Source organism: Cavia porcellus, unplaced genomic scaffold, assembly GCF_034190915.1.
Source record: "Cavia porcellus strain 051 isolate PalLab524CR breed Dunkin Hartley unplaced genomic scaffold, mCavPor4.1 scaffold_7, whole genome shotgun sequence".
NCBI classification, from domain to species: Eukaryota; Metazoa; Chordata; class Mammalia; order Rodentia; family Caviidae; genus Cavia; species Cavia porcellus.
In genome coordinates this window covers 39,734,494-39,750,604 of record NW_026947490.1, presented here as the reverse complement: position 1 = coordinate 39,750,604, position 16,111 = coordinate 39,734,494, and the positions used below count along the sequence as shown (strand labels likewise).

General features: G+C 36.4%; 1 protein-coding gene and 2 pseudogenes across 6 annotated transcripts in view; all 3 read left to right on the top strand.

The window, feature by feature from the left end:
* The window catches only part of Znf507 (zinc finger protein 507), a 47,654-nt gene that overhangs the window by 30,459 nt on the left and 1,084 nt on the right, over nucleotides 1-16,111 (top strand). For 2 of the 6 annotated variants that reach the window (XM_003466524.5, XM_005002255.3), the window contains one exon: nucleotides 36-4,086. The exons of the other annotated variants lie outside the window; for them this stretch is intronic. In XM_003466524.5, the coding sequence (XP_003466572.2) occupies nucleotides 36-402 (367 nt within the window). In that variant the 3' untranslated portion in view covers nucleotides 403-4,086. Of the gene's footprint in view, nucleotides 1-35; nucleotides 4,087-16,111 lie in introns of those variants that run through there. 6 annotated transcript variants of the gene reach the window in all.
* Nucleotides 5,128-16,060, top strand: LOC134476935 (calcyclin-binding protein-like; annotated as a pseudogene).
* Nucleotides 15,837-16,057, top strand: LOC134476936 (dysbindin domain-containing protein 1-like; annotated as a pseudogene).

Genomic DNA, 16,111 nt, shown 5'->3' with positions numbered 1-16,111 from the left:
GGTTTGGTATGTTTTGTTTTGGTTTTGTTTTTAAGAGTTCTGGGGAAATCACCTGGAAAAAAACTATTAAACAACAGTGAAGAAAGAGCTGATCATGTCACTGGAAGTTCAGAAAATTTGGTGTCATCCTCAGAGCTGATTTCCCAGGCACCCAGTGATGTCTTAGATCCCCATGAGAATGAGAAACTGAGCCCTACAAGTAATACCTCATACAGTTTAGAAAAGAACTCTAATTTGGTTCCTCCTGGGATGGAGTATTGCGTTTTACTCTTCTGTTGTTGCATTTGCGGTTTTGAATCAACCAGCAAAGAAAATCTCTTGGATCATATGAAAGAGCATGAGGGTGAAATTGTAAACATCATCCTAAATAAGGACCATAACACAACTCTAAACACGAATTAGCTGGACTAATTACTTGAAGAGGATTTTGTTAAACCAGATTCACCAGTGTGCTGTCAGATAACTTACTAGACATAAGAAATAGTTGGTGTGACTTTTAAGGAAATGACAGCTGTGACTTTGAAACCAAACTTGTCATGTAATTAAAATGAATTCCAATTGGGTAAGCAGTAATAAAATTTAAATATTTTGAATGAAGGGAATTGAGTTGAATTGGAAGTAAATATGTATCTTCTGTATTAACCCTGTTACTGCTTATTAGAGTTGAGTGTATTTATTATTATAAGTTTATTATGCTTTAGAAATGCAAGCAGCAAAAGTTAAGAAAGGGCTTTTCAGGAACTGTTATAAAACCTGTTATAGAAATGTCACAGTCTTAAGCTAAGCTTAGTTTCCTTCATGCTCATTTTGGCCATTCCCGCCCTAGAACAGACGCAGCTTGTGAGAAAAGGGGGCAGTTGCTGGAAAGGTCTTTTCAGTGTCACCAACGAATCAACAAGGAAACGGAAAGGGCTTTGAAGTGATCTTAAATCATTCCCTAAATCAGTAGGAATTTATTAGTATTAAATTTTCTTTTATTTTATTTTCTAAAAAATGTACCTCTAAATTAAATCCAGAATCCACATTCAAGAAGTAAATAATTGTCTTAAATGTACAGTGAACTTGTGAGCAGAGGAAGAAATAAGTGAATTCCCATCGTATTCAAACCAGATCTGAAGCAATTTTGAGCACATTGTACTTATCAAAGGCTCTTTTCAGTGTCTGAAATAGCGTAACAGGTTTTCCCATAGTCACGTGAACTTTCTAATCTTTTTTGTTGTTAGACACATATACACACCCTACTGTCACCACCCCACTCCACCACACCCTACTGTCACCACCCCACCCCGCACTCAACATCTCAGAGTCACTTAAAGCAACAAACTACAGAAGTTTGCATTTGATCATGAAGCTCTGGAAAATGTTTGAACTCTAAGATAAAAAATCAAATGGATGGGAAAGTTTGAAATTCAGAAGAGAAATAAACAAAAGTGACTAAAATGTCATAAAAATACAAGTGGTTTATAAAAATCTTAATAAGCATATACTGTTACGAGTATTCTGGCGCAATAGAGAAGCAAAAAGTGCAAAGCGAACAGGGTTATTGAGTTGAGGACCTGGAAAGGGGCACGTAACCTATGGTGGCTGGGCTGTCTCCCTCAACCAGATACAGAGAGGCAGAGGATTATATGACCTCTGATTGGAAGTGGTGCATGGGGCGGATATTGATGGCATATGAGGAACTGATTGGAATTCTCTGTGTGTGCAAACTGGAAGGGGAGTTGCAATTAGGCCTGAAGAAGAAGCAGGAAGTGGTAAGGGTTCCCACTTTGGCCTTCAACCACATTAGACTTGCACAGTAATTTATACTAAGGCAACAACCTTTCAAATAGTATTTGGCAAAATTAGGATTTCGGTCCAAAAAATTCCACTGGTAGAGTCCTAGGACATAAGGAAACCAATTAAGAATATTTTTGCATTCCAACTATCAAATATATGTTATTTTCTCATAAATTATGTATTTTATAATGATTTCAGAGGATGTTTTTGTTGTTGTGATCACACTTATACATTACTTGGTTAAAGTAAGTTCTGCCTACACATCAAAAGCCCAGAACACCATTCACTGCACCTTTTTCACAGTGCTATTTCTGAATATCAGAAGAACACTTTGAATAACCCTAATCCTAACTTCTAACATTTAGAGTTGAGGCTGTGATTCTGATTTTAAACATCAAAAACAGTTTTGTGAAGAGAATACTATATATAGGCATGTTTTAAGAAAGCATTTGGTTTTCCAAGTCCAGGTATAAATTAAATGAAGTATTTTAAAGATAGTACTAGAAACTATAAAAGTGGAGCCAGGCTTCTTGAAATGTTTTCTGATTTTTAAAAAATTTTTACTCCATTTTGATGATGATATTTAAGCAAATGATTATAATTTTGAGCTCTTTTGCTTTTTGTAGCTTTAATTTATTTATAAGTTAATCCATGTCTGATATATGGTCTTAATAAAAAGAATATTTAAAAAGAATTTATACATACAAAAACATATCCCCCAAGTCCACTGTATGTAGATTTAAATACATTAAAACATTTATATCTAACTTTAAATTCAAATAAAATACTTTAAATAATGCCATTTTTATCACTCTTATTGTTACTCATATTGTACATCAGTTTTTCATTGCCAGTAACTATGATTCAGCGTATCCTCATAAAAATCTGTTATTCTGAAAAGTAACAACTTTGGCTATCATTTTCCTTGGCTTCTGTTTTATGTAATCACTTGGAAAATACTAATATTCAAGAATTTGAATGTTAACATTTTAAATCACCTTTCTTAATTTCCTTAAGCCACTTCCATTTATTGTTACTTAAATTTTCCATTTAGAGTCATGAATATAAAATTCTCCTACCTTATGATGAAGAAATAACCCAGAAGTTCAAAGTTTAATCTGATTGTGGCTTTAGTATATCCTTAAAAATGTTGTGCTGGCCTATAGGAAGAATCATGAACCAAGGACATTCTGTATTTTACCTTGATCATTTTATAGCAAGTCTTACAGCAGTGTCTCTACCAAGAACATCTGATTTTTCTAAAAGTAATAATAAAGATTAAATATGTAATTATAAAAGAAATTATTTAAAAAATAGGAATTCCCTTTATAGGAGTAGTGCTTTATTAATTACTACTAGACCTTTTGTCCCAGAAAGCTTGTACTATTTGTTTTCTGCTCTGAACATTTCTAAGACTTGATGGTGAAAATAATTTTTAAAAGAAAGTTAATTCAGCAAAGATAAGAATGGGATGATGATGCATTCTGATCATTATAAATATTTTTACGGCTCTGTCATTTTCTCCTTTCCTCTTAACAAACCAGGAATATGATTGGTGACCCAGTGTTCCAACCATTTCATGTTTGTATTCCATTTGATCAGGAGACTGAAAACTGTGGCTGGACAGTACAGTGTAGTGATACTGGCTGAAGCCTGTGTGACAGATTCTTCATTCTATTCAGGATAGCTATTAGTGGCTTTCTAATTATTTTCTCAGTTTTGTTCTCACAAAGCAAATGGTGGGCATCCGTGTTTACATGTATCTTCTGTAGTGTACTTAGCTTGACAAAGACAAGCAAGCTTCTCTATTGAGACATATATTTTTAGTTTTCATAGACACTTATTTAATCGTTTTTTGTACAGCAAGGTGCTCTAAGTAATATTCTATAAAAGATATTTAATAGAAATTTGAGTTTGATATTCATGGACATGAATACATGTATTTTTTTAAGAAATAAGTATTGTGTAACACTATGGCATTGCTTCTATAGCCAAAGTATAAAAATTTCTGCAACAATGACATGTACAGATTACAGTTTATTCTGACACTGTATGTTATTAAAATAGGATGATTTGCATATTGTAAAATTATCCTGCACATCGAGCTGCATGCCTTAAAGCCGAAACCCTAGGATTGTGTCCATGGTAGAACAGTTTATCTGTTCAGACAGTGAAGCAAGGTTTATAGCATTTCTTCAACTACCTTTGGAAATACTGTACAATGTTAGAATATTTATTTTGCTTTACAGGAGTTTGTCATGTATTGACTTTAATATTGTATTTTGGTAATAAATTTTTTGTTAAAAACCCTTGCGTCTAAGTTTTGTTAACAGATTATGTTCCTTCATATCTTGGAAATCCTCATTTAATTACTTAGAAAGTTGTATTGAAATAATTAAAAGCTTCCAAAGGGTTAAACTAAGGTTTGCAGTTACATATTCTAGGAACTTGTTAAACAGTTGTCAACTGGTATTAGACTGTGTTACACGAAGATAAGTGAAGGAACACTTTGATTTTTAAATTCAGTCTTTTTCCTTGCTAAACAGTTCATTTTATCTTCCAGATCCCATGCTTGTATTATACGCCTTTCAATTCTGATATAATCAAAGTGCTCATGACTAGTTCTGTTAATGATAGTTAGCCTTCTTTACTGAATGCCAAAGATTTACATTAATGAGCTAAACTTTTGATCGTGTTGTAGTCTGTATCAAATATCTTTTGACATCAGATTTTTTGGATTGGCAGGTGAAGCTAATATTGCCTGACCATATTGTTGTATTGGTTGTCAATTTGTACCTTAGAATCTTGGCCACCTCAACTTAAAGTGACTGAAGCCAGATATTTCTTCCCAACAGCTGTAATCCCTTGTCCTGTGTGCCCCCGTGTCAACATCATGGCCCTTATATGTCAAGACCCAAATCTCAGCACTGTGTCATTAAACTCCACATTAGTTGTAGAAATACTGACCTTGAAGGTCTAGAACATGTGATCCAGTTTGGTAGCCATAGCCACATATGACTATTGAGCACTTCTGAAATATGATTGATACCCTCTGTATGGAAAATACACCATGGTTACAAAGATTTAGTACAAAAAGAAATGTAAAGTATCTCAATAGTTTTTATACTGTTTACATGTTGACATGATATTTTGGATATACTGGGTTAAATAAAAATAATAAAGTTATTTTACTTGTTTTCATTTTTTAATGTAACTGTACTAAGATTTTTAAATTACATATGTGGCTTACATTAAATTTCTGTTGGTAGTGCTGGTATAGAAGAGATTGACAAATTACAAGGCTCACTTCAAATCCAGCCTGCCACCTGATTTATAATTAAATATTTATTAGAACACAACCATACTCGTTTGTCTCATATTATTTTCAAGGTCCAAGAGCAGTATTGAGTATCTGTGAGTGACAGAGACTATGACCTACAAAGTCCCAACTTTTTTTTTTGACAGTTTGCTCACCTCTGAGCTGTAAAACAATAGACAATCTGTGCTTTACCAGACAGAAAGACTTCTCATAAAGAAAGTTTTTTATAGCAGTAGTTTTGTTTTGTTTTGGGGTATGTTTTTATACTGGGAATCAAACTGAATACCTTGTGCTTGCCAGGCAGGCACTTATCCTGCTGAGCTATATTTCTGGCCCCTGTAGCAGTGTTTTATAAGTAAATTGTATTTATTGTGTGATTTTTATCACTTGTTTTTTGCAACTCATCCATATTTTATGACTTTAATACAACTATTTCATCATCTGATGCTAAAAAAGTGTTTAAAATGCGTAATTAAATACTGTATTAAATAATGCTGTTATGAAAAGTATAGTTTTCCTCCCAGTAGCCTTAATGTCCATGTGAACCCTGTCTTTGTCACCCTTGCAATGCTTTGGCTATACATTAGGTGAGATGGTCATGCCACCTGCATATGTCACCATGGTGCAAAATGACCTCAGTAACTAATCACTTATCTGAGATGACTTGATTTGAGTCATCCAGGCTATAAAGAAAAGAATCTTAGATCCATGCTTTATAAAAATAAATAACACTTGTGACTCTAAAGCCAAATTCATGGGTGGAGAGAAGGTTATAGTTGGCTTTGAAGCAGAGCTGTTGATTAAACTGGCAGAGCTAAGAAAAAGTCACAGTACTCTCCTACATGGATTTCTTCCAGATCAATCAGTAAAGACATAAAATGAGAACATACTTGGCCCTGTAAATTCTTAAGAGATGCTTCTCTTTTTAATTGGTGCCATACGATAGGCTTGCTTAAGTAATACGTTTTCGAATATATCTCAGAATTCATACACTTGTAAAATGCTTAAACCATTTATAGAACCCTATATAGGTAGAAAAAAGTTTGCCAACTGTGTTACGGGATTATAAACCTCATTTTTTGGGAAAGTACATTAATCTAAGTTTATCATTTGAACTATGAAGCATCTGTAAGACTATGCCAGCTTTTTTTCATTAATTTGCTTTTTTCCAGTAATCACTGTAAATTGTTTGCCTTATGACAGTAGATCTTTTAATTAAAAAGCTTAATTTTAGCCATCTAACATAAATTCTGATTGCCATATGACAAAATTGTCCAATGTTAATCTCTTAATTTAATCATATTTGCACCAGTTCCGTTACTGAATCCAGACAGGGAAGTTGCCATTCTGTTACAGTTTGCCAACTAAATATGAGTACTTTTGTAGTAATGCTCTACACATTAGGTTAGATGGAATTTTATTTAAACAAATCAAAAAATAATCTTTGGCCATGAGCTCAGACTCAATTATTTCATCTTTCTGATCTTTCAGTTTGTCCTTCGTTAAAAGGAAAAATAAAAAAGTATTAATAACTGTGTCTTTCCCAGGGCATCAGTAATAATCTAATATAGTTTATAAAATTAAGAGATAGAACCACACTTGGTGGTGCACTCCTGTAATCTAAGCTGCTTGGGAAAGGGATCACAACTTTGAAGCCAGTAGGGACAACTTGGCAAGATCCTGTCTCAAAATAAAAAACACAGTTAAGGATGTAAACTCAATTAGAGAGCACCCTGGATTGAATCCCCAACTCTTAAATAAAATAAAATTAGTAATATGTTTAGGGGAAAACTCAGTGGTAGAATACCTGGCTAGCAGACATGAGGCCCTGGATTCAATCCCCAAGCCAAAAATAAAATTAGTAATAAAAGATGTATATGTTAGAAAATTGTCACCTGAAAAGACCCTCACAAAGTGAAATTTTCAGGTCTTCTATTAGCACCTACTAGCAATATTGAAAAGCTTATTGTCACAATAGTGCATATCTCTTGAATTCTTTTCTACTTGTCGTTTTATTAATTTTAGTATCCGCACTTCAGAAACAATGTGGCTGCGTCTCACTGAAAACAGGCACATCAGTCCACACATCTTGCTCTTTTTTGTTCATATCTGCAGTCTGTTTAAATTCAGAATATCCAACTACAAAAGGTGTTAGAAAATTCTATTTCAGACTTATGAGAAAAAGTACAGTAGAATGTGATTCAAATTTTAAGCTGTCTTTATTTCTGTTCCTCTAAACTAAAAGTTTACAGAAAGTTATACTGAAATAAACAGCTGTAGGAAGCGAGTGATTGCAAGTTCCCCTCACTTTCTAAGCCCTTCTTGTAGGAAGTGAGAACAGTTGGCAAAGTAGTGCTGCCTCCCTGCAGTGAGGACAAAGGGCCACGCAGAATGCTACTGTACAGGGCAAAAACCTACATCTATGCCCACCTGGAGCAACGTGTGTTCAATCTGCAAATGCTTATAAAGTTCCTACAGTGTAATCTGACAGTTTTTAAGAACTTTTTTGTAATAAGTAGAGGGAGGAAGCATGGCTCTTCCTAAAGGAAAAGCAGCCATGTCTTATCTGAATCAAGGAAGGACAAGCTTCACATCCGGCCCACCCTGGACAGGCTGCACCCAGGGTGTGTACACAGACCATTTAGGAATAGTAGTTCTTAAAGAAGGTGGAAATGACCTGTCCCAGACTGCAAGGCTCTCACACAGGTTACTCTTCTGACCATCTGACAGGATATTTCACTGACAGGACTCCGGTACAAAGCATTCTGATTCTGAAGTGTATCCACAGGCAATCCAGCTGCCAGTCTGTTCCTGTCATGTGCTGGCCTGCAGCTCTGGAGTGTAGCTTTCTAATTTTACCAAATGGCATTGTGATTAAGTAGGAAAGTGGCAGAAGTAACAAAAATAAAACCAAATCAGTACTTGTTTTTACCCAGAATCCACTGATGTTATCCTTAAAAGATTAAATGAAATGAAAGCTTGGTGGCTGTATTTCCAGGTATGTTATACTTTACAAAACAAAAAAAGAATACGTATGGAAGTGAGAAACAAATAGCATGGTCTATAAATACAACAAGTCAAAACGCTAAAAAGTAACACCTCCTTTGAGTCGAGGTGCTAGAACTGATGTGTACCTGCATCCATGCCATGTATTAGATACTCTAAGTGCTTTTTAAGTTCAAGAAAATATTAGGCCAGATGTAGTGATGCACACCTGTAATCCCAGTATTCTGGGAGCCTGAGGCAGAAAGATCACAAATTCAAACTCAGCCTGGGCAAATTATGATTAGCCAACTCTATTCTCAAGAAAAGGATTGAGGATGTAGTTCCTAGGTTCAATCCCCAGTACTGCAAAAATTTAAAAAGAGGAGGAAAGTAGTAACCAAATCTTGCTAACACAATAATTTTTATTTACATAACACCTTTCAGCTGATAACTCAAACACTTCAACATGTACTGGTTGAGTCCCTGAGGGAGCTCTTGTGGTGAAACTTCTCCAAAAAACTGCAGTTTTCATAATTAAAAAGTCTAAGACTGGAGAATGATGGAGCAGAAACAAGTATGAGGTCCTGAGTTCAATCTGCGCACTGGAGAAAAGACAAGAGGTGGGAGAGAAAGGAATGAAAAAGAGGTTTTCCTTGAAGTAAAGGGGGAAAACTGATAACCTGGGAATCTGCATTTAGTGCCAAATCAGATTATCCGTATCTTTTTCATTGATTTTTACCAACAATATTAACTATAAATTACACTTGTATTTCTCAGGCCTAGGTTATTCTTCCACACTAGCCTCTGTATTACATTATTATTCTGACACCTGGGCTTACAGGGTTTATGATTGTCAAAAAAATAAAATAGTGTACATGAAACAAGGCACATTCAATCTTAAGCTTCAAAAGAAAGCACCTTTCATGTGAGTTGTACATTCCCTACCTCTGTGCCCCAACAGCCTTCCCACCATGGAAGACGTTTTAGCTGAGCCCAGCTGGACAGTTATTTCCCAGCCTCTCTTGTAGCAGCATAAGCCATATGGCCAAATTATGACTGAGAGACAAACAGTGACGATACATTAAATTTCTGGGTTGTGCCTTTAAAGATTAAGCAGAGTTCCTTGCCTGTCTTCCTTTTTCTGCTGGCATTCATGTGAAATGTCATGAAGCCTCACTGACTGCAAAAACAGGTGTAGGGAGGTGTCACTGGCAGCCTCGGGAAGGTTCAAGTCGCTGCCTGCAGGGGGCGGGCCAAGGTCTCCAGCAAGTCAGATTTAAGCACAACAGCTTGCACTGATGAGGTTCACACCCAGGGGGAGTTGCGCTGAGTCCTGCTGTTCCTGTCCTTGTGTATAGGCCTGCAGCCTGGGCTTACATCCATTGACCCTGCCAGAGCATGGTTTCAGCTTTGGAGGAGTTGCAGAATGATCTAGAAAAGGTAAAGACATTGCTGGAAATGTCTTTAGGAAGAGAGTACATGATGCCGTGGATGCCCTCACAGTTGAAAAATACAAGACCAAAACAGAAATAAAGAATAGGATGCAACAAAAATCACAAAAGAATCCAGAACTTCTTGACAATGACAAACCAGCTGCTGTGAGTGCTCCCATCATAACTGGATATACAATCAAAACCAGCAATTATGGATGGGATCAGTTTGTGAAAATTTATATTACCTTAACTCGAGTTCATAAAGTTCCTGCCAAAAATGTGCAGGTGTATTTCACAGAGAGGTCACTTGACTTTTTGGTAAAGAATCTTAAGGGGAAGAGTTACTGTATGATTGTAAACGATCTCCTTGAAATCCATCTCAGTGGAAGGCAGCCCAAAAAAAAAAAAAAAAAAAAAAATTGGGGCTGGGGATTTAGCTCAGCAGCATAAGCACCTGCCTTGCAAGCAGGTGGTCATGAGTTCAATCCCTGGTACCAATAAAAAAAAAAAAGACTGATAAAGTTCTTATCTTGTGTTGAAAGAAAGTGGAAAACTCAGTGGGAGTACTTAAGTTGAGAAAGAGTACAAAGAAAAGTCATCCTATGATGCTGAGACAGATCATAGTGAGGGATTAATGAATGTTCTAAATTTGGAGATGATGACATGAAGCCGACCACTAATAAAACTTGGGTGGAATCCAAAGAGAATTAAACCAGTGAAAACACAGAATTTTGAGACTTTTAATTCCTTTTGAGAACCCAGATATGGAAATACTGGTATTTCCAGTAAGAGAATGTTAGACTGCACATAGGAATTTGACAAATAACTACAAAACCTTCAAAATAAAGGCAGTGAATTCTCCATTTCATTTTTTACTGGAGGATTTATTTAAATAAAATATGCATATTAAGTACTGCCTCCAAAGATGGGTGTACCCTGGTCATTTTGTTCATAAAAGGGTTACAAAGCATTCTCACTGAAATATAAAGGCAAGTGTTGCCTAATGAAAACAATACATTCTGTATGTTTGTTTAGGTAGGAGGTAGAAAACAGTTATTTGCTTGTCTATGAGTTACAGGTGTCAGCTCCCACTAATTAAGAATAAAACTGAATTTTGTATAATGAATTTTGTACTTCAGATTTGCTATAGAGTGGATAATTCTCCATTGCCAACTTGATCAGTTCAAATAGCAGGGATTACCATGCACTAAGCCAATCACAAATATTCCTATCTAAATTTAAATATATTTATTTATGAATATCAAATTGAAATAATAGACAGTCATCTTTGTATAGTGCCAGTTAGTTCTTCTTCTGTGGATCATATAGCTTCAAAACTAGTAACCATAAAGTAAAGATAATTAATTTGAAAATCCATCTATTTCTATGTTCAATAAAGTTGGATTTTTTGTAAAAAAAAAAAAAGTGTGATAACTTCTGAAACACAAGAGAAACCACCCCATTCAAAAATGGGCAAAGACTTATTTCCCCAAAGAATATATAAAAATAGCCAGTAAGTACATAAAAGGTTGCTGACCATCACATCATTAAGAAAATGCAAATCAAAACCACAGTAAGCTACCTCCTCACATCCATAGGATAAAAATAATCACAAGTGTTGTGAGGATGTGAACAAAGTGGAGTCCTTACACATAGCTAGTGCGAATGTAAAATGGTATAGCCACTGTGGAAAATACTATGGCAGTTTCTCAAAGGTTAAAAATAAAATCACCATATGAGCTAGGAATTCCACTTTAAGATACATACCCAAAAGAAGCAAAATGCAAGTTCTCAAAGAAATACTAGTATATCCATGTTTATAAAAATATTATTCACAATAGCTAAAATACGGAAGCAACCCAAGTATCTTATCAAGGAATGACTCCATGAGCAAAATGTGGTAGTGTACCCAAACAATGGAGTATTATGCACCCTTAAGGGAAGGAAATTCTGCAATGTGCTGCAACACACAGGAACTCTAAGGACATCGTGCTAGGTGACAGTTACAAAAACACAAACACAGAAGGTACTTTATAGAAATCAAACTTAGAAGGTAGAATGGAGGTTGACAAGACATAGGAAGAAGGTGGAATGAGGAATTGTTTAATCCATAAAAAAGCTCCATCTTCAAAAATAATGAAGTTACAAAGATGGATGGCAGTGATAGTTGCACAAAATTATTTAGTATCATTGAAGTATACACTTAAAAGCTAAGATCTTAGGTCAATTTTATGTGTGTTTTCGCACAGTATTTTTTTTTTTTTTGGACAGTACTAGGGATTGAACCCAACACCTCGTGCACACTAGGCAAGTGCTCTACCACTAAGCAACATCTCCAGCTCTCCCCAGTAAAAAATTTTAAGTGTGACATCCAGGTTAGGATTCTGGGTCCTTGTTACCATGAAACTGGGCTGCTTACATGACATTTAAATATCTTGTTTAAGTCACTGTATTTTGAACTATTGTTTCAGTAGTAGAACCTACAGCCTAGTGAAGGCCAAATCTTCAGTGTGATTTCTAGTCTCCCTGTCCCTCCATCCGTGTTTAGAGGAAAATGCTTAAGAGAATTTTTCCTGCTGGGGAGGATATTACCGTTGAGAATGTATGAGATATATAAATGATATATGTAGATATGCTGATTGCAGACAGTTGTAGGGAGACTTCAAACTTCATGTCCTGGTATCTTGAACAAATATTCAAAGAGCTCACCCAAAAATTGCAAACTTTTAATAAGAGGCTAAATGTGTTGACTTTCACCCTGTGATGATCACAGAATTAAAGCTCTGAATTTATCTGGTACTGTCTCCATGCAGCTTTCGGGCTAAAGTAAGTCCTTACAGTACTCAGACTTGAAAAGTAGCAACCAAACCTAGGAATTCTGATGTGTAAAAAGTCTTTCAAGCTAGCCCATGTATGAATGGACTCCAGAAGATATGAGGGAACCACTGACCACTATTAGTGAAATCCAGCCCCACACTACATTAGCCATGATTCAAGGCATTATCAAAGATGTCTGAATTTGAGAATCTTAGAAACATATATTTCTAGCTAAAAACCCTACTTGTTACTACAGAAAAAGTATTTTAAAAAATCACCCAGGCCTGACAATACATCTTGGAATCTGTTACCAGGGAAAATCTGTCTCTGGGATTTTTAGACACCTGGGTGTACACCTGTTGTGCTGGGGATGACATTAGAATATTCCAAGGAAAGAAACTGGAAGGATTAGCAAAGACCAGTGATTCTTGGACTAAAACAGCTAACATTTAGGAATCTTCAAATCTGGCAAAAAGCTTGTGTGCTAAAGCATCATCAGCTTTAGTTGAATAGCTTGACTATTCGTATCCTCTTAAAAATACACAATTACAACAGAGTGTAGGTGGTAACCATGGTAATAAAAAAAAGTACAGGCAAGTAGAGGTAAGAAGAATAGTTGGTGTTAAAAAAGAAAATGAAACAAACTTGATTGTGTTTAAATATTTTGCTAACTTTAATTTTATATAAAAGAGCCCTTAATTGTAAGCCTATGCTAACCTGCCTATAAATTTCACTATTTTAAACCACTGAAAATCTGGTTAATTCAAAGTTGGTCAAAGGAAAGGAAAAATACTAACAGGATTTCAAGATGCCTTTTGTTAAAACTCATAGGGAAGGAGCCATAAATTGACAAAAATTTTAAAGGCGGGAAGGAGGAGTGCAGTAGTGTCAGTTCCTGTACAACTCTGGAATGATTTGTGAGCCCTAAGAAAGCTGATTCCCAGAATTTAGCATAGGTTCCCCAAGAATCAAGAGTGCCAAACCAGACACAGATAAATGCTACAGATCCACCCTACCTGTGGTTTCTGACATGAGTCATACACAAGGAAGATATAAAATAATCCAGTGGATTACAGGCACAAATTATTAGGATTTCTATTCACAGTTATTCCAGTTAGATTATGTTTTTATGTATACAGAAAGGGAAAAAAATTACTATTTGGTAAAAGTTTGGAAATCACTCTCTGCTCTTTTATTAAAATACTCAAAAGTTGGCCTTAGTGGACAAGAAATAGGATTGCACGAAAGTTTCATTGGAAAAACGTAATAGGCCACACTATCTTTAATTGAATACATGTGCTTATAATAGAATGCTTGGCATTGTAAAGATCTCATTTTCTCCAAACATTTCTGCCATAAATTCTTTTCTGGAACCTGGAAAATGACTGTAAAGTTTACCTGATTGAAGAAATAAGCAAAATCATTGAGATATTTGATGTGTTTAAAAAAAAGTATAATGAAGTGTCAACTGCTCTCCCAATATTGAAAAGCATTCTATCAAAAAACAGTAATTAAAAACATGTGGAACTGTTGTAAGGCTAGTTTTTTTAAAAATCATTTAAACATAATGGTTTATAAACAGGCCATATCACTACAGGAAATTAATATGTGATACAAGTAATTCAAATCAGTAGGACATACCCATCCAGTTAGAAAAACATTGTCAGATTGCAAAAAGATACAATATTTTCAAGTGAATAGAATATAAAAACTTTAGTCTTAGACCCAGTGGAAAAATCTAGAAGCTATAAAGGAAAGATAATAAATTTGACAATATTAAAGTGAAAAATCCCTGGATTATAAAAGACAGCATGATACACAATAATGATACTATCTGCAACATATATGACAAAGGTTAATACAATCCATAACCTATAAATAATTCCTTTGTATCAAGATTTCAAAGAACATGCAAAGATAAATCACAGAAAAAATATGAAGAGCCAACGAGCCCCTGATATGATTGCCTCCATCTCGCAAATAAAGAGGAACATATACTGATACACCATTTGTCATCTAAGATTGACAAAAGTGAAAGAAATTTATTGTTGGCAAAGGCATAGAGAAATAAGCATTGTAATATACATTAAGGGTAATTTTAAGATAAAGTAATAGTATTTGTAACCTTTGTGGAATGCAGCTTGCCAATGTTTATCACAATTTAGAATATGAGTTCTAGCAGTTCTATTTCTAGAAACATTTCTTAAAGAACTGCATAAAGACAGTCCTTTTATATTATGCTTAAAATAACAAAATCAAACTAATGTCCAGTTAGGTAGGAATAAATAACAACTCATCCATATGAGTAGTTGTTATTGTATTGGTTAACTATGTATTATTATGTTACAGAATTACCCCAATACTTAGTAGCTTATGACAATAAACATTAATTAGCCTCATGGTCTCTACATGGCAGATACTTAGAATTAGCATCAATAGGCAGTTCTGGCTCATCATCTCTTGATATCAGCTAGAGGCTGACTTGGAGCTCACCAATCTGTCTCTAAGATGGCTCACTCCATGAGGTGTTAGCTAGAAGCCAGGCAGTGGCCCTCACCCACTGGTTACTGAAGTGTCCTCACAGTGTGGTAGTCGGCACCCTAAGTGAGACATGTAGGAGAACCTGAAGCTAAAATGGGGATGTCTCTTATGACCTAACCTCAGAAGTCCTGTGCTGTCACTTTTGCAGTATTCTCTTGGTCACATAGAACAGCCATGATTCATTGTGACAGAACTATACAAGGATATGAACAACAGACAACAAAAATCATAACCTGACAGCTAAAGGCCAAATGGTAGTTTGTAAGGTAAAATTAATACAGGAAGAATCACATATACAGTCTTGGGGTAAAACTTTGGAAGAAAGTTCTATGACTAGAGGTAGAGATGAGACCAGAAAGGCATGCAGAATTTGATCTGAGGCAGTCTTTGCAAGCTCAAGGAATTATTAAGCTGTTGAGAGTTTATTAATAAAAGCCAGGCATGGCAGCACATACCCGTTATTGAACACTGGGAGGCTGAGGCAGTTTGGGGCCAAAAAAAGTGGGAAGTGTTAGGGATGTAGATCCATGTAAAGGGTTCAACCTACAGTACTATATAAAAAAGGAAAACCTTGCTCTCCCTGTTGCCGCGCCCCCCACCCCCACCCCGCTGCTGCCTTAGTGCGCTGCCCAGGACCCGGGGCCCAATCCCTGCCCCAGCTGTTAGGTGTTAGCGTGTCAGGGCCGGGTGACACTGCCCAGGTCTCCCACCACGCCTGCCGGGCCACATGGAGCCCCTCAGAGGGCCAGGGAGGGATCATTAAGGAAGTCGAGGTACCGCACACTGCCCTGGGTGTCCCAGCCCATGGGACAGGGCAGTGGCCACTCACTTGTGGCTGAGGAGGAGGTGGGCATCCCCTCCCAGCAGGTCTCCTGCAGGTCACAGAGAGGAGACAGCCCCTGAGCAGTGTCACCTCTCTGGAGCTTGACTTTGACCTCCTGGACCTCACTGAGCTCACCGATATGTCCAATCAGGAGCTGGCCAAGGCCTTTGCCGACTCTGACGGTGAGAACCTGACCAGTGAATCCTCACCCAATGCCCTGGCCAGGCTGCCTGCGCTTCCCCTCCTGGATGAGGACTTGGCCATGAGCAGAACCACAAGCGGCAGCCCCTTGGAGACGTTGAGAGGCAGGAAGTAATCGTGGACACATTTCGCACCATAGAGGGACCCAAAAAGGATTAGGCTATCTCAAACCTGCTGGGCCACCCACCCTCATGATGGCAAATGCACAGTGTT